Source organism: Myodes glareolus, chromosome 12 (genome assembly GCF_982192425.1).
Source record: "Myodes glareolus chromosome 12, mMyoGla1.1, whole genome shotgun sequence".
Taxonomy (NCBI): Eukaryota; Metazoa; Chordata; class Mammalia; order Rodentia; family Cricetidae; genus Myodes; species Myodes glareolus.
The window spans coordinates 82876173-82903563 of NC_142037.1; the positions used below are offsets into that span (position 1 = coordinate 82876173).

General features: G+C 46.4%; 2 protein-coding genes across 3 annotated transcripts in view; one reads left to right on the top strand and one right to left on the bottom strand.

Moving 5' to 3' along the window:
- Ubac2 (UBA domain containing 2) overlaps positions 1-27391 on the top strand; it is a 151423-nt gene that overhangs the window by 27140 nt on the left and 96892 nt on the right. The window contains exons 2-4 of the mRNA XM_048422167.3: positions 2486-2610; positions 7491-7610; positions 8431-8540. Of these exons, the coding sequence (XP_048278124.3) occupies positions 2486-2610; positions 7491-7610; positions 8431-8540 (355 nt within the window). The remainder of the gene's footprint in view (positions 1-2485; positions 2611-7490; positions 7611-8430; positions 8541-27391) is intronic.
- On the bottom strand, positions 12695-19789 carry Gpr18 (G protein-coupled receptor 18). 2 transcript variants are annotated; one of them, XM_048422168.3, is made up of 3 exons: positions 19740-19789; positions 16761-17042; positions 12695-13916 (listed from the first exon to the last, which is right to left on the bottom strand). In XM_048422168.3, the coding sequence occupies exon 3, from the start codon at positions 13882-13884 to the stop codon at positions 12889-12891; it is 996 nt and encodes a 331-aa protein (XP_048278125.1). In that variant the 5' UTR covers positions 13885-13916; positions 16761-17042; positions 19740-19789; the 3' UTR covers positions 12695-12888. The 2 variants fall into 2 exon arrangements, with proteins under 2 accessions (XP_048278125.1, XP_048278126.1); XM_048422169.3 differs by lacking the exon at positions 16761-17042 and having other exon boundaries at positions 19740-19784.

Genomic DNA, 27391 nt, shown 5'->3' on the forward strand with positions numbered 1-27391 from the left:
ATTTTCTTCTCTCTTAGTGATTTTAGAGATGGATTAGGGAGACAGCCAAGGCTCCCTGTTCAGTTAGTCACTGGGAGAGTGGAGTGGGGAGAAGGGGGAGGTGGGAGAGGAAAGGGAGTGAGAGGGAGGAGGAGACAAGAAGGCCAGGCAGGGTTCTAGAGAATAGCATTGGAGTTGCTGGTCAGAGAACTGTGCCAGTGTAAGTCTTGGGCCCAGGAAATGTGGGGTTCGACTGTGTGGGTTCAGGAGGCGACAGGGCCAGGGTGGCTGGCTGTCACAGGGACAGGTAAAAGTCAAAGGAGGACTTGCTCCCTTTGAGGATGTACCTGCAGAACCCATTCCCTCTCTGGTCATAGTAACGAAGGAGCTCATCTGGACGAGGGCAGAAATCCACCCACCAGCCAAGCTTGTGTAGGGACTGTGGGGAGGGTAGTGCTGGGGATCAGGCCTACGGCCCCGGAAGTGCTGGGCAAGTGCCTGCCACCGAGCCCTCATGGATTCTGACACTCCATGGGTAAACTCTCATTTCCACTTCTGTAGGCAAGGAGAATGGAGACTTGTGTGGCTCCAGCGAGTCTAAGGCTGGCCGTGGTCTCAGCCTTGTGCCCTCTTGTCCTGTTGAGGCCCCAGGCACTACGGTGCTCTGTTAGGTTTGGGATCTGGCAATCTTGGTGGAGAGAGCAACACTGTATGGCAGTTCCGGTATAGATGTGTGCAGGGTCTCACCCGGGAGGAAATAGCTGGGCTATTTCTGTATGCTTGCACAAACACCATAACCACAGCACCAACTGTAACGGATAAATCTACCCGCAGGGAATTTCTAATGAATAAGGTACAGAATCTGAAAGGAACCCTCAGTGATGTCTCCCATGGCCTTGCCGCTGGTGAGCTGGGAATGTCCTCTGTCAGAGGGGCTGTGCTCTGGTAAGGCATGTGTCCTTCACACCCTGAGGAGTGCCACAGAGTGGGGGACACTACCTCTGCAGGGTAGTAAAAGAAGTCTGGAGACATCTTCCAGCAGAACTGGGAAGCCACTGTGTGGAAGAAGTGAGGCGCAGAGCGCGGTGCAGCAGAGGATCCAGAGAGTAGGGGACCCTGTTGGGATTGGAGGCAGGCGGCCCAGAGTGTGGTCAGGGGAACAAGGGTGAGGCAGCGGGAAGTGGGGAATACAGGTGTTCAAGGAGAGAAGATGGTGCCCAGTGACTGTGGTAGCTGAAACCGGGCAAAACTTTGTGTCATCATAACGATCTTTAGTGCTTTCGTTGAGGGCAGACCCAGTGAGTAACAAGCGTAAAGACCGCAGTTCAGGTCCTCGGTTTCCATGGAAATGCTGGATGTGGGCGTATGCCGCTGTGGCTCCGGACTAGGGGTCGGGGTAGAGGCAGAGGGATCCTGGGAGCTTGTTAGCCAGTGTCCAGTGCAAATGGCAAACTTGAGGTCTAGTGAGACACCATGTGACTGGGCAATAGAGGAGGATGACCTCTGGACCCTGTGCACATGCCTGCAATGGGGCACACAAGCCTCAGGTAGCAAGACCCTGGTCACTTAGGTGTGGGAGAAGGCACCCACGCACATGTGTGCACACTTACCACGCACTTGGCTGTTGTAAGTATACGTAGTTTTAACTTTAAAACGTCTTTGGGGCCAGTGGCTGTGCCACTGAAGCACCTGCCTCCAACGTGGTGGAGGGAGAACCCACAGTCACAAGTTGTCTTCTGACCCCCATGCGTTCAGTGTAGATAGCCCCTGCCCCCACAGGTCTTGTAATCTACAGTTATAAATGTGCAGGGAAATGAACAGTAGTAAAATTAATATTAATACACCATAACTTATGAAAAATATTAGACATTGAGTGCTAAAGTGCTTTGCGCAGACATTGTTAGTGCTTCGAGACATCCTGCTCTGTGTCTTTAAGAACTGTGGCTTGCTGCACGCCTGGGCTTGGCTCAGTTTCCAGGACTTTCCTTTCCCTGTGATGTGTCATGAAATGTGCCTGGGGGTTTGTCACGGGAAGTCCTTTGCCTGCAGCGAGTCTTCCGGAATGTCTCAGTTCCTGCCACCACCGTCACGTGCTTGGTCACCTGTCGCCTCAGTATCAAGTGGCCACAAAACTGATGTCTGCCTACGATGAGGCTGAGGTCCCCAAGGCCCTCATGGAACACTTGATGGGGCTCCTCCTGTGTTCACAGTGGAAGACCTCAGGAGACCCCTTCAGCGAGCAGTATTAGCACTAAACCCCTTAAAAAATTTTCAAACCAATGTGTGAATCTCCGTCATCCCCAGGAGCCAACTGTGGAAGGTTCTTCACCCTTTCCTGTCTGGTGCTGCGTGGTTACTGGGTAATAGCCAGCTGATGGTGACGCTAGCAGAGGGTCACGCCTGCCTTCTGTCCCTGGAAGTTACCCTGCTTTTCATCTGTATGGGGTTTTGCTTGTGGTTGCTTTCTAAATCCCAGTCATTCTGGATGTGTTTTCCTCCTTCCTAGACAAGGCACCGCTGTCGAAGAGTCTCTTGCTGGTCCCCAGTGCCCTGTCCCTGCTGACCCTCCTGCTGCCCCACTGTCAGAAGTTCTTCGTGTATGACCTCCATGCTGTCAAGAACGACTTGCAGGTAGGCGCACTGCTCCTTTGGCCTCTGGGAGGAGAGGGGATGTTTTTCTAGACCTGCCTCCTCTTCATTCAATTTGTTAGTCCCTCAAAACCCCCGAGTTTCAGAAGCAGTATTTTAAAGTTGTTCTTTAAGAATATTCTTGTAATTTAATTACATTTAGTCTTTCTCTCCCCTGCAACTCCTCAGACCCACGCCCACCACACTGCTCTCCTAACCTTCCCTCCTTCTCCTCCTAATAGCAGAGTCCGGTTACTGCTGCACATCGGCCTGTGGATGCAGGGCTGTTCCCCAGAGCACAGGCAGTTGGTCAACATGGGGTCACACCTCTACAGAAAGCCTTTCAAAGGCCATGCTGTCAATAGTGCCTCAGCTGTGACCAGGGCCTCATCAGCCCCTCTCCATTCAGGTCCTGTTAAGACCGCTACCCAAGTCAGGAGTGCCACAGCCTAGGCGTGTCCAGGAGACATGTCTCCCCAAGGCCTGGCTCGCACAGCCTTCCCTCCCCCATGTTGGCAGTGCTACCTGCGCCTTAGGAGGGCGGAGCGTGAGATAGATACCTCATTTAGGGCTGAGCACAAAGCCCCTAGATCTGTAACAAGTGTTAACGATACTGTGTTGAGAAGCATGCTTTCTAGTTACATTTGCGGATATTTTCAGCAGTGCAGGTTATAATGGAGAAATTGCAGGGTTACCTTTTGCTGAACTCCTAAGTTTGTATCCTAGGTTTTACTCACGGAAATGTGATTTTTACTTTGAAGAGAGTTTAGGGCTAGTTTAGAGGCTAGTGCGATGGCTCTGTCATAAAAGACCACCAAGTCTGAGAACCTGAGTTCCACCACTGGGGCCTGCATGGTGGAAGGAGAGAGTCCACCCCCACAAGTTGTCTCAGCCCATGTGTTTGATGAGATGGTTCAGGCTCCTTCGCCTGTGGCACCCGATCGCTGCTGCTATGACAGAGCTAAACCACGAGGAATCACTCTGCTTTCTAGATCAATGAGTGGGCCTTGTGAGGGGGTCAGGATGTTAGGATCAGCTGTGTGGGTGCCCTGGTGGCTTCCTTTGCCGCCCTGAGCATAAACTGTTGTCTCAGCTCACTGACCCCTTCCTTCATTGTGGTATAATTGGCACCACCGCCTACAGTGGCTGTAGAGTCCCGGTGAGTGTCCGTCTGTCTGTTACCTGTGCCGCTGCTTCCGTCAGAGTAGACGGAGGCGTCCGTGCTGTGTCACTGTCACCTGGAGGTTAAGGAAAAAATACACTTAGATACATGTGCACACCACACACAGAACATACACACGTGCATGTTAGAACACTTAGATACATATGCACACCACACACAGAACATACACACGTGCATGTTAGAACACTTAGATACATATGCACACCACACACAGAATATACACACGTGCATGTTAGAACACTTAGATATGTATGCACACCACACACAGAACATACACACGTGCATGTTAGAACACTTAGATACGTATGCACACCACACACAGAACATGCACACGTGCATGTTAGAACACTTAGATTCGTATGCACACCACACACAGAACATACACACGTGCATGTTAGAACACTTAGATTCATATGCACATCACACACAGAACACACAGAACATACACACGTGCATGTTAGAACACTTAGATTCATATGCACATCACACACAGAACACGCACACGTGCATGTTAGAACACTTAGATTCATATGCACATCACACACAGAACATGCACACGTGCATGTTAGAACACTTAGATTCATATGCACACCACATACAGAACATACACACGTACATGTTAGAACACTTAGATTCATATGCACATCACACACAGAACATAAACACGTGCATGTTAGAACACTTAGATTCATATGCACATCACACACAGAACATGTGCACATGCATGGTAGAACACTTGGAATCTCACCCTAGACCAGCTGAGTAAGAACGGCTGGAGCGATGGCTCTGTTATTAAGAGCGCTCACTACTCTTGCAGAAGACCCAGGTTCAGTTCCTAGCACCTGGGGGTTTGCACCTTAAACTCCAGTGCCAGGGATCCAACGTCTCCTGTCTCCATAGGCACTGTATGTACACGACACAGTTACTTTCACGCAGCTAAAGCAGTCATACACAGTAGAAAGAAGCAAAAGGGAAATATATATGTTGGTTTATCGAGAGGGTTTCTCTGCAGCTTTGGAGCTGTCCTAGCACTGGCACTGTAGACCAGGCTGGTCTTGAACTCACAGAGATCTGCCCACCTTTGCCTCTCAAGTGCTAGCATTAAAGGTGTGTGCAGTCACCACCCGGCCAAGGAAAATATTTTAATTATATATAAAAGAGCAATTGATAGGACATTAAAGATTTTAATTTTTAATATTAATTAAAAAAAAGCAATCCCCAGGATTTCTAGTGTGAGGTCAACCTTGAGAACTTCTGGAGGAAATGTAGAGTGTAGACAGAGGGTTCTGTCCCACCTGGTCCCACAGGCTTCTTATTAATTAACTCTTACATCTTAAATTAACTCATATTGTTGTCTGTTTCAGCCATGTGGCTTGGTACCTTTAGCAGTGAGGCATTCTTATTTTGCTTCCTCTGTGTCTGGGTGACGACTACAGACTGAGCCTTTCCTGTTCCCAGAATTCTGTTCTTGTCTCCCCGCCTATACTGCCTGCCTGGCTACTGGCCAATCAGCGTTTTATTAAACCAGTACAAGTGACAAATCTTTACAGGGTACAAGAACAGTGTCCCACAACAGTAGAGCCCCCAGTTCCTGGGTTTCATCTGACCCACCTGCTGCCCATAGGCATCTTCTCGGGCACCTGGGTGCACTCACAGGAAGTGCTTTGGAGCGGTGAGGAGTCTCACTTCTGCCTTGGAAATTCTAAACACACATATAAGAGCAGGGGACCGTGAGGAACCAAGTCTATGGCTAGATCCTTGAGTGATGATAAACCAAGAGGGACCAAGACTTGGTGGGCATCCCTGGGGAGCATGGTCTGGGAGGAAGGGCAGCTGAATTCGTACCAGAGAGAGGGTGCTCTGCCCCTTGGGTCTGCACAGCAGGTGTCACGGGAGAGCTGACACAGGCTTGGTGGGTGATAGGGTGTTCATCCTGTCACAGGGTCAGATGACAGGTATCCCTGCACCACGCCCCTTGAGCATGGCAGTAAAGCCTCGGTTATTCAAGACTAGTTACCAGCTGTTTTTGACATTAGCCCCAGGAAAGCCAAACATCAGAGTTCTGGATACACAGTTCACTGCATGTTAGTAACTGTGGTCTTAGTTTTCATGCTCCTCAGATTGTCCTGGTGGGTGTCAGGATGTTTTGACCACAGTATGGAGTTGTCTGTTAGCTGCTCTACGTTGATGACAGGCATCACTGTCTTACGTAGTTGAGTACCCAGCAGCCTTCTGAGCCCACGGCCTGGGGTCATCTTTGCTGGCTTAGAGTTGCACTGCGGTTGTGGTACTGTTGTGTTAGTTGCGGGCTCTGTGACGTGGCTGCCTGTGGTGGTATTCCTGCCTTTTCATGGGCCTTTTCCTCTTGATCCTTGGCCAGAGACTTCCGGTGTGGACGGTTCAGTGAGTAGGCAGGAAGATGAGTCTCGTGGCCTTCCCCAGGTCAGTCCAGTGCTGTGAGAATTTGGAGTTCATGGTGATAAAATGCCTGGCATCTTGGAGCAGAGACAGCTGTGGGGTGCTGTGGCGGTGCAGTGGGCTTTCTCATTTACGCTGTTACTTCATTTGGTAGAGGAAGAGGCCGTGTGACATCATTTTGCCTCTTTTTCATGGTCTTGGGATGGGATATTTCCACTGTTGGTGGTAGTTTATTCCTGTGCCCGTCAGTGGACACGAACAGACAGCGTGCTTCTAGACATTGTCGTCGTACTCAGCAGTAAGAGAACAAGACTCTGAGATATACACGCTCCACTGTGAACCTTGAAGATGTCGTTCCCAGGTTAATAAGCCAGACACAAGCGGTCAGATGCATGTGACCCCACTCCTGCTCTGCCTTGCACAGGCAGAGTCCCCAGGGCTACGGGAAGGGATGGCAGCCTGGTTCACGGCACAGCATTTAGGATACTGGCTAATGCATACCACTGTAGTTTCACAATGCTGTGTGATGCATTGAAAAATGGTTCACATGGTAAATTTTATCTCACGTTATTCCACACTAAGTCAGAGGAAGCACAGGGTTCATCAGTTCTCACTGGGAAGGGGAAATGACATCACCATCTTGCAGGTGACGTCAGGGTCATGCACATTTGGAAAATGTTGCAGACTCAAAATAGACCTCTAAAAGGTAGCATTTTCTTTGTGTATTTCTCTGTTTTTCACCTAGCCATCTTATGATAGTATTTTAATCTGCTAATATTTGTCATCAATTCCCCAAAGCTGCCGTGTGTGTGGTCCTGTGTGATGAAACGCAGACATCTTTGAACTTTTACTCAGAGTGTCACTCACAACTTTGCTTTTAAATCCAGTAGTGTGAGCATAGTAAAGTGAACATTGTACGTGTGTATGTGTATGCGCTTGTGTGTGTGAGTGTGCACGAGTGTGTGTGTGGTGGTGAGCATTCCATGGTAGAGTCAGTTGTCTCCTTTTGTTGAGATGTGGGTTCTGGGGCTTGAACTTATGGCGTCAGGCTTGGCAGCAGGTGTCCTGACCGGGGACGTTTTTGCAAGGAGTTCTCTGTTGACATAACAAGATGCATCTTATAGTAACCGTCGGAGGGAGCCGAGGGTTCGCTTTGACATTAGGCACACCGCGTTTACTTGTGCGTGTGCGTGGTAACCGCCGAGAGCTCAAGCTGGACAGTGCGAGGCAGAGGCCTGAGCAGACCTCACTCACTCGCGGTTCTGTTTTCATCCCCTTCTAGATTTGGAGGCTGATATGCGGAAGGATAATTTGCCTCGACTTGAAAGACACTTTCTGCAGTGGTCTTCTTATTTATAACTTCAGGGTGTTTGAGAGACGATTCGGGAGCAGGAAGTTCGCAGTAAGTTATTTGATGTTTCTGCTGAGGTTCAGAGTGAGCCGACCTTCTCTGTAGTCGGTGTTCGCACATTCCGTTCTTCCAGGGTCTCCTGAGTGCTAAGCAAGTGAGATTTGCCTCTAGCTACATCTCCAGCCCTTGCGTTTTGTTTTTTAAACTCTGAAGTAAAGTCTTTCCTATTTTTCCAAGATGGTCTCTGGCTTGTAACCACCCATTCAGGTCCAGAATCTTGGGATTACAGGTGTGCAGCACACTGTTCTGGACCCTTGTTTCAAATGCCTTCCTTATTTAAAACTTCGTGTATTATTTATAATTATCTCTTAAATTACATAATTCTAGATATGATGTGTGGCTTCAACATTAACCAAAGAAAAAATTTAAATTTAAGCCAATAGCAATATAAAACAATTGAAATGATGGTAATTCACAGCATTGTGTGTGCTAGTAATAAAAATTTTAATTAGAACTTTAGCTAATAAAATTCTCTTCACTTACTTGGCTTAATAGTATATGTGCTACTTATTAGCAGTATGTCTTAATTAAATGTCGTTTTCAACACCTCTAGAAATTCTAGAAACTAGTACATGTGAACAATTATGGTTTATTTGCAAATTTTGGAAAGTAACAAAAACAATATAAAACTATGCTTATGCAAGTATACATGTATGTAATATGCATATATACATGTATGTATGTGTACCCATAACCCCCATCCGTCTCTGTGTCCGTCCCCCCTCCCCCCGGCATACCTGAATTCGTGCTAACTAAATAGCTGTTATTTATTGTTAGGCAACTCATTCTCTGTTTCTCATTTTATTTTTAGTCCTTCTTGCTGGGCTCCTGGGTCTTGTCAGCCTTGTTTGACCTAATCCTCGTGGAAGCTGTCCAGTATTCATTTGGAGTCCCCGTGGCCAATAATTTGCCTTCTGGATTGTAAGTGGCTTATGGTTTGGAGTTATTTATTTAGGATTCTTAAGTCTGTTTGAAATACTGTCATTCACAAACTCTCACTAACGGTCTTTTAAACTGGCTGTGGTGGCCACAGTGTTAGTCCAGGCACTTGGGGTGTCTGTGATCTCAGGGCCAGCCTGCTCTACATAGTGAGTTTCAGGTCCGTCAGGGCTACTTAGTGAGTGAGAGTTTGTCTAATAAAAGATACTTTGTACTTTCAGATAGAGTGTGTGTGTAAAGAAAATCCAGTGTGTGCTTTCATATCCCTCATGTTCCTAAAATAATCAGTGTCATGGTTCTTCCATTTTCCTTTCAGCTTTGAAGTCATTCTGTAATTTGTTTGTTTGAAACAGTGTCTCGTGTGTAGCCCAGGATGGTCTCTAATCCACGTTTCTTTTGCTTCAGGGTTTCTAGGTGCTGTAGTGATAAACCACTCTGAATTCCTCAAATTGAATTTGTTTTGTGTATTTTTGTAGTGATATTTTGCTGTTGTAATTTTATGAACTAATTAAATAAAAAAATCCAAATTTAATTAGCCCGAATAACAAAATTGATGTACTGAAATTGAGTTTCGGAAGGGACTTTTAGGCTATTCACCCGGGGTAGAGCCATGTCAGTGCGCAGGTAACGATAGCTTGTGCCTCCTGCAGTGACCGACCAGCAATCATGCTTTCAGGAAAAACTGTTAGCGTGTGCAGTAACTGGGAGCCGCGGGCAGAGCTGTCAGCGCCTGCAGACCACCTAGTGCATATCAGGATTAAGTAGATGAGCCTCTGTTTGAGAGGCACGTACAACAGCGTGAAATTAGAGAAACTAGATATTTAAAATTCTGTGCGCACTAACTTTAGGCTTGTTCTAATTTTACAGTGTGGGTTTGAGAACTGTAGGGTGTATTAGGTCCCTTGATTCTAAAGCTGGATCTCTACTGTAGATAAATAGCTAGTGTTATGTCAGACTCGTCAGGAACGGTGCCCTTCACTGTGTTAGTAACGTGTGGTTCTGAGCCTTACCTGAGCTGGAACACAGCGATCTGCCGTCATTCTGTACAGCCTTGCATTAGTGTGGGTACTAGGGGTGTGGGCTGCTGCTCCTGTGAGCAGAGCGTGGTGCTGGGGAAGGATTCTATGTTAACCTAGGCACTTGTTTCTCTCAGAATAGTTCTCATCTGGCCAATTCCTACTGGTTCCTAACAAAGGCTGCTTACAGAGTTTTGAGGCATGTGTGTAATGTGTTGGTGTAAGAATGAGACTGGATAATAGTAACACCAGATCCCTGAAACTCTCACAAAGGTGGAAGGAGAGAAGTAAGAGAAGTGAGTTGTCCTATGAACTCCATATGTGTGCTGTAGCCTATGCGTGTATACATGCACCACTTGCACACACACTCTTATACACACTGAAACATCCTCACACACTTCCACATACACACACATATCCATACACACATTCTCACATACACTCACATACATACACATTCTCACACACGTACACACACATATCCACACACACATTTGCACATGCTTACACACACATTTTCACAGACACTCACATACATACATTCTCACACACGTACACATACACACACATACCCATACACATATTTGCACATGCTCACACACACATTCTCACATACACTCACATACATACATTCTCACACACGTACACATACACACACATATCCATACACATATTTGCACACGCTCACACACACATTCTCACATACACTCACATACATACATTCTCACACACGTACACACTATAAAAATCAGCGTTAAAGAAGGGAAACAGCAGTCACAGCTGTGCTAGGATTAAAGAAAAAACAAACAAAAATCCCCAAACCTTGAATTTCCGTTTTCTTTGGAATAAGGTCAGACTCCACAGGTACCCACTGGAGTGGGAGGAGCAGAGAGCATGGACTTTGCCATCACAGCTTTGGATTCCAGCTGAGCCGCTAACTAGTTCTGTGACATCTTGGAAGTGCCTGGACTCTGTTGCTTCTGAGCTCGGTTTCTGTCTGACCAGCGCCCATGACGTCAGTTGGAGGTGCTCGACTGCACAGGGCCATGAGGGGCGCTAAGAAGCCCCGTGTTTGGTTCCCTTCTTTCCTTGAGCTCGCATCTGATGCTGTCCACTCCGAGCCTCCCCAGCCAGCTTGCTCTTGGCTACCTCTTGTCGTTTGACAGAATTGCTTGTTCTTTTGTGTGCATTGTAGCAATAGTTTTACTAACTCGACGAATATTCATTGCGTTTACTTATTTTCATATCATAGAATTCTCTTCATTGACCCTCTGTGCTATTGACTAGGTCCTTGAGAAAGAGCCTAGGTCTGTTACGTACTTGGTGTGCTCAGAAGACTCTGAAAGGATCGTTGCCGATGTGAGCCCCAGTTAGATTCTAAGGCAGGGTTGTTGGTGTCCGCATCATTGGTCTGTGCATTTTGTAGCGCTTTGTGCAGAGACTGCACTGGACATCTAATGAATGTTCACAACTTAACTCAGAAAAAGACCCTTTGCTTTCAAAGTAGCTACATTATTAAAAACTGTATATGTGAACTGTACTCGACAGGTTTGCCCTAATACTCCTATTGTTTATTACTTGTTAGTATTTGTATATGGGTGTTTTCTAGGTTCAAACCCCTGCAGAATAATTGAATTTGAGATTTTTCATATGTTAGAGTGTGTGGTACTGGTGAGATCGATTGCTGGGTAAAGGCGCTTGCTGCTAAGCCTGATACCTGAGTGTGATCCCTGGAACCCACACGGTGGAGGGAAATAACTTGTCTACACACATGTGGCACACACATGCCCAAATGTATACATACACACTACATAAATTTTAAAGAGCGTCTGATTACAGTGCTAATAAATTACGCCTCCAGGAATTTTCCGTTGTGTTTAATTTCCCTGTGAGGACCACAGGACTTGGTTGGTCCCATCGCTGTGTCTGCACTCTCATTGTACTTTGCACTTCCACACCACACTCAGGGAAACCTGCGCCCAGGAGTAGGTTGTCTGAATAGCTGAAAATAAGCTCTGCCTAAGCCTTTTCCTCCCTCTCGACTGGAGGTCAGATGCAGGCCTCCTCACATGCTAGGCCAGTGCTCTGCCACCCAGTACCTGTGCATATTCGTACCCTAAACTAGGTAGGAGCTACAGCCCCCCCCCCCCAATGTTATTAAAGGATTTTACTTGCTTGCGTCTGAAACCTTCCGTTATTTTATCTCTATTGACAGACTGCATCGAAAACCTCCACCTTTGCTCCGGCATCCAATAGTTATGACAGGACATTTTTGTAAACAGTTTGCTTATTATTGAACAGTTGGTACCAGACCTGAAGGGAGGCAGAGGCAGGTGGATCTCTGAGCTCCAGGGCAGAAGAGTAATAGAGGTGATTTTGTAGAGGAAGCTTTCAGTCGAGTCTTTTATGTTTATGTTCAGAACGGGAGATTTTTAGGTTGTGTTCAGCTCTTTTGCTTTTAGACAAGACGTTTCTTTATGGAGAAAACAAGTGGGTAGACCAGGATCAGAGCTGAGATTCCCCAGTCAGCGTGTGGCTGGGCAAAACTTTACAATGTATCGTTAGCCATGCAAGAGCAAGCTGCTGGCCTTGTGATCAACAAGGTATTTGACCACTGCTCCTCTCAGTCACCTTCTCAGCGTTTGCCTTAGGTTGGGGTGTGGGAGGCAGCAGGCGCTACCTGTTGCCGTCAGCTATGCTCCCTGTGGTGGGTGGAGCAGAGCTCTGTATGGAAACCTTGAGAGCTGACGTTCGGAACGTAGCACACTGAATTTGGACCGCCTTCCCAGGTGTGAGCTGATAGAAGGGATCTATCAAATCATTTTGAACAATAACTTATTTTTCCCTCACTTGTGTGCAGAAGTTAATAAAAAAAAAAAACGTTAAGGCACTTCACAGCCTGCTCAGATAAGGCTTGGGATGGAACCTGATTTGGGTGGCCCTCCCCAAGTAATTCATGAACTTGTTCTTTGTATTTTTATTAATGTTTTTGAGACAGTCTCACCACGTAGCCTGAGCTGGCCTTCGTCTGCCTTTAGAGTGCTGGGGTCACAAGCATGACCCCCACAAATGACTCATGCAAGTGTCTTATACAAGTTGTAAGTCAAAAATAAATGAGCATTTCAGAATACTCAGGATTTAATTATGTTGCTGGAGTAATAAAATAGCACAGAAATTTTTAAAGTTTATTATTACTGTTATTATGATTTTTTTTTTTAACTAGAGAAGAGGCTGGATGATATAGAATCCTGACTCACCCAAGAGTAGGTAGACAAAAAGTTTTAACTAGTTAAAGACAGGTTGCTTGCCCTGACTCATAGCATTTCACTGTTCACGTTGCTAAGTGACCGTAAACTGCCAGACCGGAAGCTTTTCCTGCGCACACTGCGGAGGTAATTGCGGTACAGCATAACACTGATGACCCGAGCCTGGAACTGTTTGGAGACGATGTAGTAGAGGACGACGTCCAGGCAGGTGCTGAGGTTCATGAGGAAGGTGGTGAAGGCGCCCCAGGGGCTGTAGCTGCTCCCCTCCCCGCCCAGCATCAGGACGGCGAAGCAGATGTGGAAGGGCACGAAGCAGATCAGCACCTGCACCAGCAGGGTGATGATGATCCGGATGGACTTCTCCTTCACCTTGGGCGTCAGCTTGGATGTCTGCCCTCGCAGGAGGCTGTAGGTGATGACCACATAGCACCCGATCATGATGAACAGCGGGATCAGGAAGAAGAACACGAGCCGGGTGAAGTTCAGCACGTTGACGGCTTTTAGGTGGATGATGTCTGAAATCTTGAGGCAGGTGGCAGGCGAGGAGGCTTTATCGGGGTCTTCATAGAGCAGAAGCAGAGGGACAGTGGTAGTCAGGGTCATTATCCAGACCCCCACACAGGCCAGCACAGCCTTGCAGGTGTTCTTCAGTTCCTTGGCATATTTTGGCTGTACTATGGCCATGTATCTGTCAGCACTGATGAAAGCAAGAAGCCACAGAGCCATGCTTGGGTAAAACACCACCAGGGCCCCAAGAATGTGGCAGAAGTACTCCCCAAATGGCCATTCGCCTTTTGCATAGTAAAACATCCGAAAGGGTAGACTCAGGATAAATATTAAGTCCAGCAGCGCGACGTTCATCATGTAGACAGTCACGGTGGTTCTTTTCTTGGTTGTACAGCTGAAAACCCATAGCGCGGTGACATTAACAAATAATCCAATCAGGAAGATGCAGCTGTAGAAGACCAGGGCCGCGATCTTGAACTCATCTGGGTGTGAGCTGTTAGAAAGGACCAGCCCGTTGCGATTGCTGGGGGTGGTCATCTTACAGCAGGCCAGGGCCCATGTCGTGGGAACTGTAAGGATGATTAAGGAAACGGGGGATAAGAGCTTGGCTGGAAACAGGCTCAGCAACAGCAGGCGTCTTTGCTGTCAGTGAACTTCAATATTGAGGGCGTTTTATAGCGAAGAGTCCAGGTACACGCCTTAGTAGTTTTCAAGAACATATGCCCTAGATGTTATTGTTACTATTTACTGATTTCTTTAGTTTCTTTCCTCCTTCTTTCTCTTTTCTTCTTCCCTCCCTTCCTTTATTTTTGAGAAATGATTTCCCTGTATAAACCTGACTGTCCTGGAAATCACTATTTAAACCAAAGTGACCTTCCCCTCACAGAGTTCTACCTGCCCTGCCTCCTGAATTACCTGTGATTAAAGATGTGCACGACCACGCCCAGCCCCAGTCAGTTCAGATGCCCTCAGGCACCATGATGCTCTGGGAGATTTGTCCAGTTTCATTGACCTTACTTATCTCTCTCTTTCCCAAATAATCAATTAAGAGACAGTGAGAATTCTCTGGAGTAATGGGAAAAGGGCCCATCTGGATTTTAAATCTTATAAAATAGCTTGTCAGTTTTTATCATTTTTATTCTCTTCATTTTATAACTCAAATAAGCAATGTTCAGATATTTCCTACACTGAATATGATCATAATTTACAAAACACGTGTCAGAACACTGACAGAGCCAAAACAGCAGACAGAGCTCTCGTGTGTGAGTGTAGGAACTTGGGTTTCTCTTGCCGCTCTGTCTCTGCTGCCCCTCTGGCACACAATAGGAAGCGCTCAATGGTCTGTGAGCGTTGAGTGAGCTGACCCTCACAGCTCTGACCTGCCTTGTCGGTGAGGTCTTGTAGTTCTCTGTTGACCCCACACCTTTTTTTGAAGTTGCAGACATTTCTCCTAGTGTCACCCTAAACTCTCTTCAGATTGCCGTGGGTCTGGACCACTGTGCCGTGGGTCTGGACCACTGTGCCGTGGGTCTGGACCACTGTACCGTGGGTCTGGACCACTGTATCGTGGGTCTATACCACTGTGCTGTGGGTCTAGACCACTGTGTCGTGGGTCTGGACTACTTTGTCATAGGTCTAGGCTTTCTACGATTCTGTCATGGTCTGCTAGCATCCTAGAGCAACAAGTAAACAGTTCAGAGTATCTGAGGCAGGGCTGGCATGTTTTGTTCCCTAGCGTGCAGTTACATCAGTGGGGCAGAGAAAACAGTGCTTTGAGGATGTTTTTCTAGTCTAGTTACTGCTCCTGCTGGCCTAGAAGCACGTAAATTCTGTCAAAGTCAAGTAGGCCTGAAACGCCCTTATTTGTGTATATAGAAACTAATAATCCCACCATCGAAAAGTGTTTATTTAGAAAAGAAATTAGTTTAATAGTGTTTATAAATAAGGCACTGTCAGTGTGAAGAAATTCCTGGGGTGCAGTGCCAGCAGAGACTTAAAAACGCTCACTATGAAGAGATGGAACTTTGGGGCATCTCTTTGCGATATGGGGGTATATGAGAAGTTGTTTTTAAAAGCGTTGCTCTGTAGGGTGCTCATCTCTGATTCAGCCTGGGATATCTCCTCAGTGGAAATCACGGGGGGACCACAGCCCATGGCCAGCCTGTGCGAGTTGACTGAATGGCGACCTGGACAAGCGTGAGGTCCGTGTGTTCCTCCCTCCCTTCTTCCCATTGTTGTTTGTCCCACGTTTGGCTTAAATGTGATTTTGGAATAAAATCCTATATATAAAAACCTGTATTAATATTTCCAAATAAAGCCGAGAATGGTGGCACATGATTTTAATCCTAGTGCTAGGGACAGAGGGAGGCGGAGCTCTGCTTGAAGCACTATTTAGGCGGTTTGCTCTACATAGTGAGTCCCAGGGCAGCCAGTTGAGGCCCTGTCTGAAAAGTGCCCCCAAACATTTATATAACTAGAATATTAGTTTCTACCCAAATGATAAAATTACTGCATAGAAAAGTTAAATCTTTATTATTGAGCAAAGGTTGCTTAGAGGCTTAAATGTTTTAACTCTCAGTGGACTTTAGAATAGCATCACAGAGTGAAAGAATTCAGAGTCCTCCTCCTCCTCTCTGACACTGCTGTGGAAACCCTGCCCTCACCCTCCCTCCTGGGCCTCTTTTCTGTGGTCCACTTATCACTGGTTCTTCTTGTGCCTTTGCTCCAGTGTGGTGATGTGTGTCGGTGTTACTGTACCGGCTGTGTCCTGCAGGGTTTTAGGAAAGTGTTGAAAACTGACTGACTTTCAGGTTAACTTTCAAAATACTTAATTCCATGATTATCTGTAGTTTTTTTTCTTGAAACCAACAAATTTCATGAAACAGTATAGTTGATACCACATGACAAAGACATCGAGATAGCTTATGATGTGTTGTGTCATCAGCATTGTGCTAGATGGGTGGGAGGAAGACCGACTGGCACCTCCCGTGCTGAAAGTGGGAGACATGGCCCTCCCCAGGGAAAAGCACACAACTGGCTGTCTAGCACTGCATGGCCAACCCTGAAGACTTACATACAAATAACATTACACAGACTGAGCAGGACATATATATGTGTGTGTGTGTGTGTGTGTGTGTGTGTAACTACAATTAATGATAAAGGCCATGAATTTGAAAGAGCAACGAGGTGTATGGGGGGAGGATTTGAGAGAAAAGGGAAGGAAGAAATGATGTAATTATAATCTCAAAAATAAAAATTTTAGAACTCTACCCTTACTGTCAACATAAGACACTGAAAACGAGAGCCAGGTCCTGGAGAAAGAGTAGCTGCGTGTTCCAGGTGCCATCAGACGGAGCAGAGGCTTTGTTCAGTATTCCTTCTGATAATGATGGTTTACCTCTGCCGATGCTTACCTCTGCCGATGTGCGGGTCCGGTGAAGAGCTCTCGGAGCTTGGGTTAGTGGTGCTTCTGTCTTGGCTCGCTGTGCCGCTGTGCCGTGGAAAGGCTCTTGGAGATGTAGTACCGATACGGGGCTGTCTGTTGGACTGAGTGCCGCACGGCCTCTTTCAGGAAGTGCTCTGAAATAAGGTTCTCAGCGTGGGGCTTTACCCTGGATGTGGTTTTTTTCTCTTTCACAAGTGATTTGTTTATGAAGTCCTGCTCCACTCAGGCTCCTCTTGAAATGATAGCATATCTTGAAGAAAGGCATAAAGAACGGAAATTTTCTTGAATTAACTGCTTGTTTTGATGTCAGAAGCCCGTGTCATTTGTAGAAAGGAGGTTTGATGTTGGGCAGAGCAGGCTGTGACTGTGTCTAGCTTTGTTTTTGGCCTGTGCTGCCTTCTACAATGGACCTGCCACTCAGGCACTCCTTAGTCGTCTCTCCCACGTTTGTATCATGGCGCATCTCACATTTCCAAATTCCCAGGCACCTTCAGCTGGACTCCATGGCTGCCTGATTCTGCTCTGTCCTGCAGATCTGTTCCTGATGCTCTGTCTGCTTCCCACCACTCTGTCCCTTTTCTATCTCAAGGATGTCTAGCAGTCATCTTTTTTTTTATTTTATTTTACTTTTTTTTTGCCTGACTGTCTCTGCAGATCTTCAGAAGACGGGGTGAGTGATTGGAAGAATTTGCATATAGGAGTGTCCTCAGCTAAGAAGGGAAGTGAAACCTCCAGGAGGGGAATCATCGCTGTCTAGCTATGCTGCACTTAACTTTCCCCTAAACGTGAGCTGTCCAGTTCTAAGTGTCTCCACATCAGTCACACAGGGTTTGCCAGGTTTTAAAGGGTAACCAAGCACAGCTTCTCTGTTCTTAATAAGGGTTTTAATACGGCTGCTGCCACCTCTTCCTTCCTCCCTGTGGAGACAGGGTCTCACTGTGTAGACCAGACTGGCCTTGGACTGCACCAGTCTCCCTGCCTCTGGCTCCCAAGTGCTGGGCCACAGACATGAGCCACCATGCCCTGCTTGAACTTTAGCTTGTTTGAGAACCTTGCTTCTTGACCCAGAAGTGGTAACCATTCGTTCTACAAAGGTAACAGTCGGGAACCATAGGGGCCTCCCAGGATAATGTGCTCTAGTCACTGGAGGCCACTGTCAGTGAGGAAATGGAGCGCGAGGTACTGAGAGGCTGCCCAGCCTTCTGCTGCTGGAGCAATGACTGCATTGGCTCCTTTTCTAGATGTGATTTCATCACTGCTAAATTACATCGTAAGTGTTCTATATGGAGTTGTGTTTTCTCCTGTGCTGCACAGGGGCGTGACATTTCGGCTGCATAGAAACCTCCTGACGGGACCCAGGCATCCGTGACGGGTTTCTGGCAGGAAGTGCTGCAGGCTTGTGTCTGGGGTGTTTCTCATTAAGACCTGAGTCTTTTCCTGTACGTAACATTCTTAATTGAGAACTTCCATTTTTTAGTGCAAGGCACCAGGCAGATTAGGAACTCCTCAAAGGTCAGTAGGTCTGCCTGTAGACCGTCTCCTTGGCTGCCATGACCAGCTGCCGTCTGTCCTCTGCCATTTCTCAGACTTTTTTTTCTGCCGTCTCATGCTGCACTGGCCTGGAAGATCCCTTGACCCAGCTCCGGGCCGTGTGTTTGTGTCGATGTCCCACGTTTAGTTGGCTTTGATGCTCTGTCACTACGTCCTGTGCTTTGGGAGTTGGCACAGGTTATATCTAATGGGCAGTTAATGTTGTTTGACAAATATGGAGGGGAACAGACGGAGAGGGAGGGGAGTGATGGACAGCTGCAGGGACAGCTCGAGACCCGGAGCCTAGGGGGAGGTCTGTGTGTGCGGCCGTCCTGAGCTCTTCACCGTGACTCTAGGTTGGGAAGGGTCTCAGAGCTAAAGAAATTGCATCATAGTGTGAGGCAGTAGACAGTAGGTCAAGGGTCAAAGTTTAAGTCTCTTTTGCCCACAGGAAGTTCTTACTCTCACAGGAACTTCAGGTCCACTGTATTTTGGAATGTGAGAGGAACTTGATTCCTGCCAAAGTGGCTTCCTCGTATTCCCAGGGGCTTCACTTCACTTTATCAAATGTTTTGGTCTCACTTGGTTAAAGACTGTGTGGGTGAATTTTTATTTTAGTATGAGAACCCATACGATTCTCATCGTATACGATTTAGCTAGGACACCATTGAAAGTAGAGATGGTATCACTAGCTGTATGCAGCCTGCCTCCGTGGAAGACGGGCTCCTTTGGGAAAGCTTTGTTTGTGCCACGGGCAGGTGTGTCATGGTCTTACAAGTGCAAGAGCTGTCCATCCTGATCCCCCTGCCAGCAATGTGGCCAGAGACTGCTGTAAGGCTGTGCACCTGGCCTGTCCCAGCGCAGGACACTGGACAGCAAGCCCTCAGAGGCCTGCCCACAGCAGTCCCCACGGAGATGTGAGGACGACAGAGAGAGCTCTACACTAGGGAGGAACCCTAGTCCCCGCAGCCCCGGCACTCTAATGTGACAGGGGAACCCTCGTCTCTGCTTCTCACATTCTCAGACCAGTGTCTCAACTGTTGATGCTTCAGAAGGGCAGGGCTCAGGAGTTGAATGTCAGGGTGTTTCGAATAGTAGGAATTTCTGAATAAAGTCTGAGAGATGATCTAGATGCCTTTTTTAATCCCAATGATTTATAGACATAGTCTTATAGCCACTTAGAATGAAGAGAAGCTTCCTTTAATTTCCTAAATTGTCTGTGATTTAGCCTTCCCCATTCTGTCTCCTTTGTGCAGCTTAAAAATGTTGCGAACATATAATAAGACAGTTACTTACTTCATGAGAAATGACTTGAACCCAGATACGACAATCAATATGACAGATAAGTTTAACTAAATAAGCAGCAAAGTCATAGACTGCTGTTAAATTCTAGAGAGGACTCCACCTGGCAACTTACCAGTCCTGCAGCTGCTGAAGTCTTGTGCCCCGGCCAAGGGTTCACAGAGGGTTCTCCCTGACAACCAAGACCCAAGACAACCAGAACCCAGGGCTATTGTGATGTACTTGAAGTTTCAGTTAAAGGAGACACGCAGAGGACCGAGGACATTGTGTGTGACACTAGGTAACTGGTCAGAAGAAAGAGGACTTAGGTGGGCCAGTGCTGTCATTGGATCCTCAGGCCTTCCATAAGTCCCTGTGTCAAAAGCATAGTCCTCAGCCTGGAATTTATTCTCAGAAGGTGGTAGGGACCTTTAAGCCCTCAGCATGGGTCTGAGATGCAGCCTCGAGATAAATGGTTTCTCTGCTGTGCACTCCCTGCCTTGAGGCGTGTGATCCTTTTCCACACACTTGGGGCAGTGGGGCCGGTCTCAGACTGAAAGCCTCTAAAACCGAGCCAGAATAAACCTGTTGTGTTTAGAGGTTTATCTTGGTTACTGGCAACAGTGATTTAAAGCTGACTAACCCTGACTGATAAAGAAATAAGAGCATTGTTTCCAGGCTGTTTAAATACAAGCCTGCTTTCTAGTATGTGGGAAACGGAAGGTTTTACTGTGCCGACTTCTGCATGCTAAGAGTACATCAGATCATCTTTTAATTACTTGATTTGGATTTTTTTCTGCCATTATGTATATCACTGAGAAGAGCGGTGGGTCTCCCCATCAGGCAGGTCTTCATACCCTTGATATCATTCAGTTTCCTGCTGTCCCCAGCATGGGCTGAAGACAGACTCTGTGTGGTGTGGACGGCACGGCCCGGAGATCGTTTGCTCTGTGCCAGATTGTGCATCATGGCTGTCTGTTCACCCCAGCGCTGTCACAGTTGGTCCTTGGAAACAGCGATTTCTGAAGGAACAGACAGTTCTGTCCTGCTCTCTCCTCACCACAGAAGACTTACTTCGTAGCTGGAGTCTCCCAGCCATTGGATTTTTATCCAGGAGGAACTCTGCCATCTAGTGGCCAAGATGAACAGACACTATGACCATGGCAACTCATTTTTGTAGAAAAGAGGCCACTTAGCCCAGAAATAGTCACACAGAAACTATATTTTTTAAAATCACTGCTTGGCCCAATAAGCTCTAACTTCTTATTGGCTAACTCTTACATCTTAATTTAACCCGTTTTTATTAATCTTTGTATTGCCATGTGTCTGTGGCTTACTGGATGAAGTTCTGACATCTGTCTCCAGAGAGGCTACATGGCTTTTCTCTGACTGTGCCCTTCTTTCTCTCAGCATTTAATTTAGTCTTCCCTGCCTACCTCTGATGTAGGCAGTCCTTCTATCCATGTGTTGCTTTTATTGGTTAATGAGTAAAGAAACAGCCTTGGCCTAACATAGCTAGGTGGGGAGATAGAACTGATTTCTGGGAGGAGGAAGGTGGAGAGAGAGGAACACCATGCAGCCGCCAGAAACAGACACTGTGAATTTCGCCCCTACCTCGTAGCAATACACAGATTATTAGAAATGGGTTAAATTAAGATGTAAGAGTTAGCCAATAAGATGCTAGAGCTAATGGGCCAAGCAGTGATTTAATTAATACAATTTCTGTGTGGTTATTTCAGTTCTGAGTGTCTGGGACAAACAAGTGTGCCCTCCTCCTACATACCTCTGTTTCCTGTGCAGGCCCAAGATAGTTTTTTTTAATTAACCAGTGGTATTCACAGCATACAGAAGGGAATCCCACATCACCTCCCCTTTTCTGTTTAAATAAAAAGGAAGGTTTTAACTTTAACATAGTAAAATTATATATAACAAAACATGTATCAAGCAAGAATTACAGTTCTACTTTATCTTTTACTATAACTAAGAATAACTGTAACTATAAATTTTTAACTCCATCAAAGACCCCAGAAGGTTATAATATTACCTAAGTAAACAGGAAGTGCATTGTAAGCAGCTTCTAAAACTCTAGAATTGACAGAGATATCTTGCTGCCTGGACAGTCACCCAAAGGTTTTCTGTGCCGTTAGAGCATTCAGTCTTCAGCCCACAGGCCCATAGTACCTAGCGGTCTTTTTAATGAAGGAGGAAATTTGAATGACTGTTTTGCCTTTGCTGGCAGTTTGTCAGTCACCTTCTTCTGTGTCCTGCAGAATGTCTTGCAGACTCTTTCATGAAGCAGGAACCCCAAAGGATCATCTCACATTTAGGCAAGTTCAGCAGTCATTTCTCTGTGGGTTCTGCATGTCCAGTTCATCAAGCATTCCAGGCAAGAGCAGTTTCTTGCCCAAATGGTTAACTAACTCCATAAGGAGCCTCTTTGATGCCCATTGTCCTCTTGAAGTAATTGGTGCTGCCAGGAGCAGATGTGTCTCTGTCATGAAAAGTCCTAACTTCCATCATTTTAAATTCCACCTTTTGTAGTCTTGAAGAGTACCTATCTATTTGAAATACATATCTGTACATCGAGAAAATCTAACTAACATGACTACAAGCTTGACTATTATAGATGATTATCTATTAACCTGTATTTCTTAATTATACATTGCATTTTTAAATGAGCTGCACAAACACAATACCTTAACCAAGAGCAGATATATATATATATGTATATATATATATACATACACACACACATATATATAATAACAAAATTGACCTTAAATTTGTATCAATAAACCAAGATCCATATCAATGCAAATCTCTATAGCATATCCCCCTTTAAATGTAAACAAACATTTATAGACAGTATTTGGGCATATGGGTGTACTTTTATCTAAACTTTTTTTTTTGCTGTTTATTGAGTAAAATAATTTTTGAGAGGTCTTTAAGGCAGCCTTTTAGAGGGTTTTGGTCCATCAAGCCTTATTAGCCTGGAATGAATCCACAGGTTTTTTATCCTCTGTGAAAACAAAAGAAGAACCTTTTTTTCAAAGCAACATATCCTTAGACCCAAATTCTGAAGTCAAGATGCCTTTATAATGTACCTGCTGGTTTAGCTTAGCTGTCCATACAATGAAATGTCTTTCTGTGCTTAGCTCTTTTACTGTCAAAACATTTAAAGAAGACACAATAATATATATAATCCAGACTCTGTGTATATTTTATCTTCATGTGGCTTTTTTTTTACATTTTTTACTCTATGACTGTTTGTACTCTTTCTCTTTAGTGATTTTGTTTTATTTTTTTTAAAATGATTTACTTTTTTTTTAACTCTATACTTTTTTTTTCTTTCAAGCCTGCATACATTTATTTAATGCTGTGACCCATTTAGAGGTCTTTTTTTATAATCTGAATCTGTCTTTATTGTGTTCTTGTAATTTTTTATGGTCCAGGAGCACTTTTTAAATGCTAAGTGCTTTTTAAAACTTAAGCTACGCCATTGCTAGGGGAAATACAGTACTTCCTGCTTGTTCCGCCAAGTCCGACATGGTGGAGCTGTTCCCTGCCTCTGAGAGCCATCCGTGCCCACAGCCCCATTTTTAGACACACAGTCAGTTTATGTTGCCATTAAGCAAGTTGTAGCACTCTGGTTACAAACCCCATTTAAATGCTCTATAGCCGGACCTCCAAAAAGAGCCAGAGCTGTTTGTGTTGGCAAACCAGGAAGCTGCCATTTTTTTTTTAAAGAAATCATGCAGTTTTTACTGTGCCCCATGGTACCTTGCTTGCTGCAAGCCCATCTAGAAAAAAAATTTGTGGCTACCAAGAAATTGTACTAAACTTTGTTTTTGTGTCTAGAATTTCTTTTTAAGCTTTCTCAGGTTTTATGCGGATTTAGTTAGCCCCATGTTGGGTGCCAATTTGTAGTTAGGAGGACACTTGTTTTTTTCTAGCCACTTAGCCCAGAAATAAGCACACAGAAGCTATATATTTAAATCACTACTTGGCCCATTAGCTCTAGCTTCTTATTGGCTAACTCTTACATCTTAATTTAACCCATTTTTATTAATCTGTGTATCACTGTCTGTGGCTTATTGGCTAACTCTTACATCTGAATTTAGCCCATTTCTATTAATCTGTGTGTCACTGTCTGTGGCTTATTGGCTGAAATTTTGGCATCTGTCGTCGGAGGGGCTACATGGCTTCTTTCTTACTCCTCCTCCTTTCTCCCAGCATTCAGTTTAGTCTTCCCCGCCTACCTTTATTCCCTGTGCAGGCCCAAGATGGTTTTATTAACCAGTGGTATTTGCAGCATACAGAGGGGAATCCCACATCATTATTAAGAAAACATTTAATTGAAGTGGCAGCTTACACTTTCAGAGGTTCAGTCCGTTATTATCATGGCAGGGAGCATGCAGACAGGTGGTGTTGGAGCAGCTGAGAGGCCTACATCTTGCAGGCAACAGGAAATGGACTGAGACACATTGGGCAGTATCCTGGCCATTGAAACCTCACAGCCCATGCAACAGTGGCATACTTACCTCAACATAGCCATAACCACTCCAACAAAACAGCATCCCTAATCTCCCTATGAGATGATGGGGCCAGTTACATTGAAACTACCACACCTAGGGTGAACTGTGGGCATAGGGAGGTAACATGGGGGTACTGCTTTAGGATTGGCATGGGGAGTAACTCCAGCACACCCTACCCTGAAGTATCTGCCCTGGGCAGTGCTGAGTCTGGCGTGGAATAGAAGCCCAGGCAGGGATGACGTCAGAATATCCAGCAGTAGCGGAAACTTGAGTGGATGCCTTTACCTCTGAGCAGCTCTGGCTGTGTGTGTGCTGTAGACACTGTGGGATTTGCAAGGAGGCCTAGAGCGTGAGAGACACTCACCAGAGCCCAGCAGGGGAGCACTGTGCTCACCAGAGCCCAGCAGGGGAGCACTGTTCTCCAGAAGTTCCTTGCTGTCCACCACAATACAGCGGAACATGTCCTGGATGGAACTCACTGCAGTGTAGGGGTCCCCATCAGTGAAATAAACTACCTGCAAAAATCCAGCAATTTTATTTATCTCTGTGTCATCTAAGGATGGATTTGCTGTCCTGTGAGCGAAGCCTGTTTGTAAAGTTTGGAGTGCATTCTTCTAGAAACTGTGATGAGCATGAACAGAACGAGAGAGTCCTGGTGTTGAGAGGTGAACTGGTTGATGTGGTGCACACCTTTAATGGCAGGAGGCCAGGCTGGGCTGCAGAGCTAGTTCCAGGACGGCTAAGGCTACACAGAGATGATTTGGCAAGCGGTCCTCTTTGAAGCTCCCATGAGATTAGATGTCACCAGTAAACTGTGTTTTCACACATCCCTAGATATTCTTAGAGAGATTTCTAAGTTTGCGCATTAGTGATAACCCAGATGCTAGTCTTTCCTGTTAAGTGGCATAGTTTAATATGCTCTGCCTGTAGTCACGCATGTAACCACTAGGTGGTAGTATTGGAGCTTGGTAAAATTGTTATTAAATGGGGCTTGGCTGTTGTTAAATATTACTAAAAGGAGCTAAAATGTTATTAAATGATAACGTTATTCTACTGAAATCAATAGGATAATGGTGTGGAAGGTTCCAGAAACAGTGTTGATGGTGTGGTTGCCCTGTATCAGAAGCAGTTATGCCACAGTGAGATTAAGGATTTACTATTGTGCACATATTTATTTATTTATTTATTTATTTATTTATTTATTTATTTATTCCTGTACCACACAAAAAGCATATCTTGAAACATTGGAGATGCCGTGTTTGCGTGTGCCTCTCTACCTCATTCCCTTGTGAAAGGGTCTCGCTGACTGGAGCTAGACTGGCTGTCAACAGGCCCCAGCGATCCGCCATCTCTGCCTCCCACAGCTGGGGTTACAGGTGTGCACAGCCACCCGGCCTTTGACTTGGCTGCTGGAGATTTGAATTCTGGTCCCATTGCACATTCAGCACTCTTACCCCCTGAGCCATTTTCTGAGCCTCAGAATCCAAACTTTAACTGTGTCTAGTAAGGTAACGTGCAACTCGGCCCTAATAGTTTGCCTTAAGAAAAAATACTTATCATTATTTGAAAGTTATGGGACTAATCAAGGAAAGTCGAAGGCAGATGTTTTTTAATCAAGGAGATTTAGTGATAGTGTTTAATAGCTGTTATAGGTGAGCCACAAACTGTATTTTTACCAGAATTCTGTAAATATTGATAGGAAAGTGATCGGTCTATCCAGTGGTATGAACATTTTCAACATAACATCACACACTTCAGCGATTGTCTTTCCATATCATACATGTGGTTAATATTGAGTACAGATTAAGAGGTAGATCTTAATCCCACCTCTGGCATTTCTTTGACCAAAGGTACAGATGCCAGCAATAAGCACACATTCTTTGTAGCTCAGAAAGGAAGTAAGGGACACAGCGTGGTCCGGAGAAGGGGTGATGAAGGACTTGGCTGGTGGAGACGTGCACGTGAGTTCTAAAGAAGGGTAAAATGAGGAACAGGAAGTTGACTCATGAAATGGCTTTTATCCCACTGGGTGCTTTAACTGAGAAAGCATTTAGAAAACATGCTAATGCTTTATGGTGAATTATTCTTTGCAAAGCTCATCCTAGTCAGTGTTTGGAACAGTTTTCAGGGCGAGGAAAGGAGCGTTGGGTGTTCTGTACATTGTGGGCATTTGAGCACCCAGGCACCTCATGCACAGGAAGGGTGACAGCCCTCCTGCTTTTCTGCTCTCTGACCCGTCCTCATCATGGGCGCTGGGATCCTGCTCTGACCAGAACAGACAGTGGGCCCCTTCATCTCTGTAGCTCAGAGTGAGAGGCAGTAAACCAAAAAATCATGATCTACAATCTTCTGGGTACTTCGTTCAGAAATAAATGTGACAAGGAGTGACAAGATGTCCGGGGTTGACTTCTCTCCTGGGTTTACATTCAGAAGTCGGGACATTTCAGCAGAGACTCGAAAGATTCAGGAGTAAGCCATGTGGGTGAGGTCTTAAGGGAATCATCTTCCAGGTGGAGGACCTGCAGTGCAGAGGGCGCAGGTGGAGGACCTGCAGTGCAGAGGGCGCAGGTGGAGGACCTGCCAGTGCAGAGGGCGCAGGTGGAGGACCTGCCAGTGCAGAGGCCCCAGGTGGAGGACCTGCCAGTGCAGAGGGCGCAGGTGGAGGACCTGCCAGTGCAGAGGGCGCAGGTGGAGGACCTGCAGTGCAGAGGGCGCAGGTGGAGGACCTGCCAGTGCAGAGGGCGCAGGTGGAGGACCTGCAGTGCAGAGGGCGCAGGTGGAGGACCTGCCAGTGCAGAGGGCGCAGGTGGAGGACCTGCCAGTGCAGAGGCCCCAGGTGGAGGACCTGCCAGTGCAGAGGCCCCAGGTGGAGGACCTGCCAGTGCAGAGGGCACAGGTGGAGGACCTGCAGTGCAGAGGGCGCAGGTGGAGGACCTGCAGTGCAGAGGGCGCAGGTGGAGGACCTGCCAGTGCAGAGGGCGCAGATGGAGGACCTGCAGTGCAGAGGCCCCAGGTGGAGGACCTGCCAGTGCAGAGGGCGCAGGTGGAGGACCTGCAGTGCAGAGGGCGCAGGTGGAGGACCTGCCAGTGCAGAGGGCGCAGGTGGAGGACCTGCCAGTGCAGAGGCCCCAGGTGGAGGACCTGCCAGTGCAGAGGGCGCAGGTGGAGGACCTGCAGTGCAGAGGGCGCAGGTGGAGGACCTGCCAGTGCAGAGGCCCCAGGTGGAGGACCTGCCAGTGCAGAGGGCGCAGGT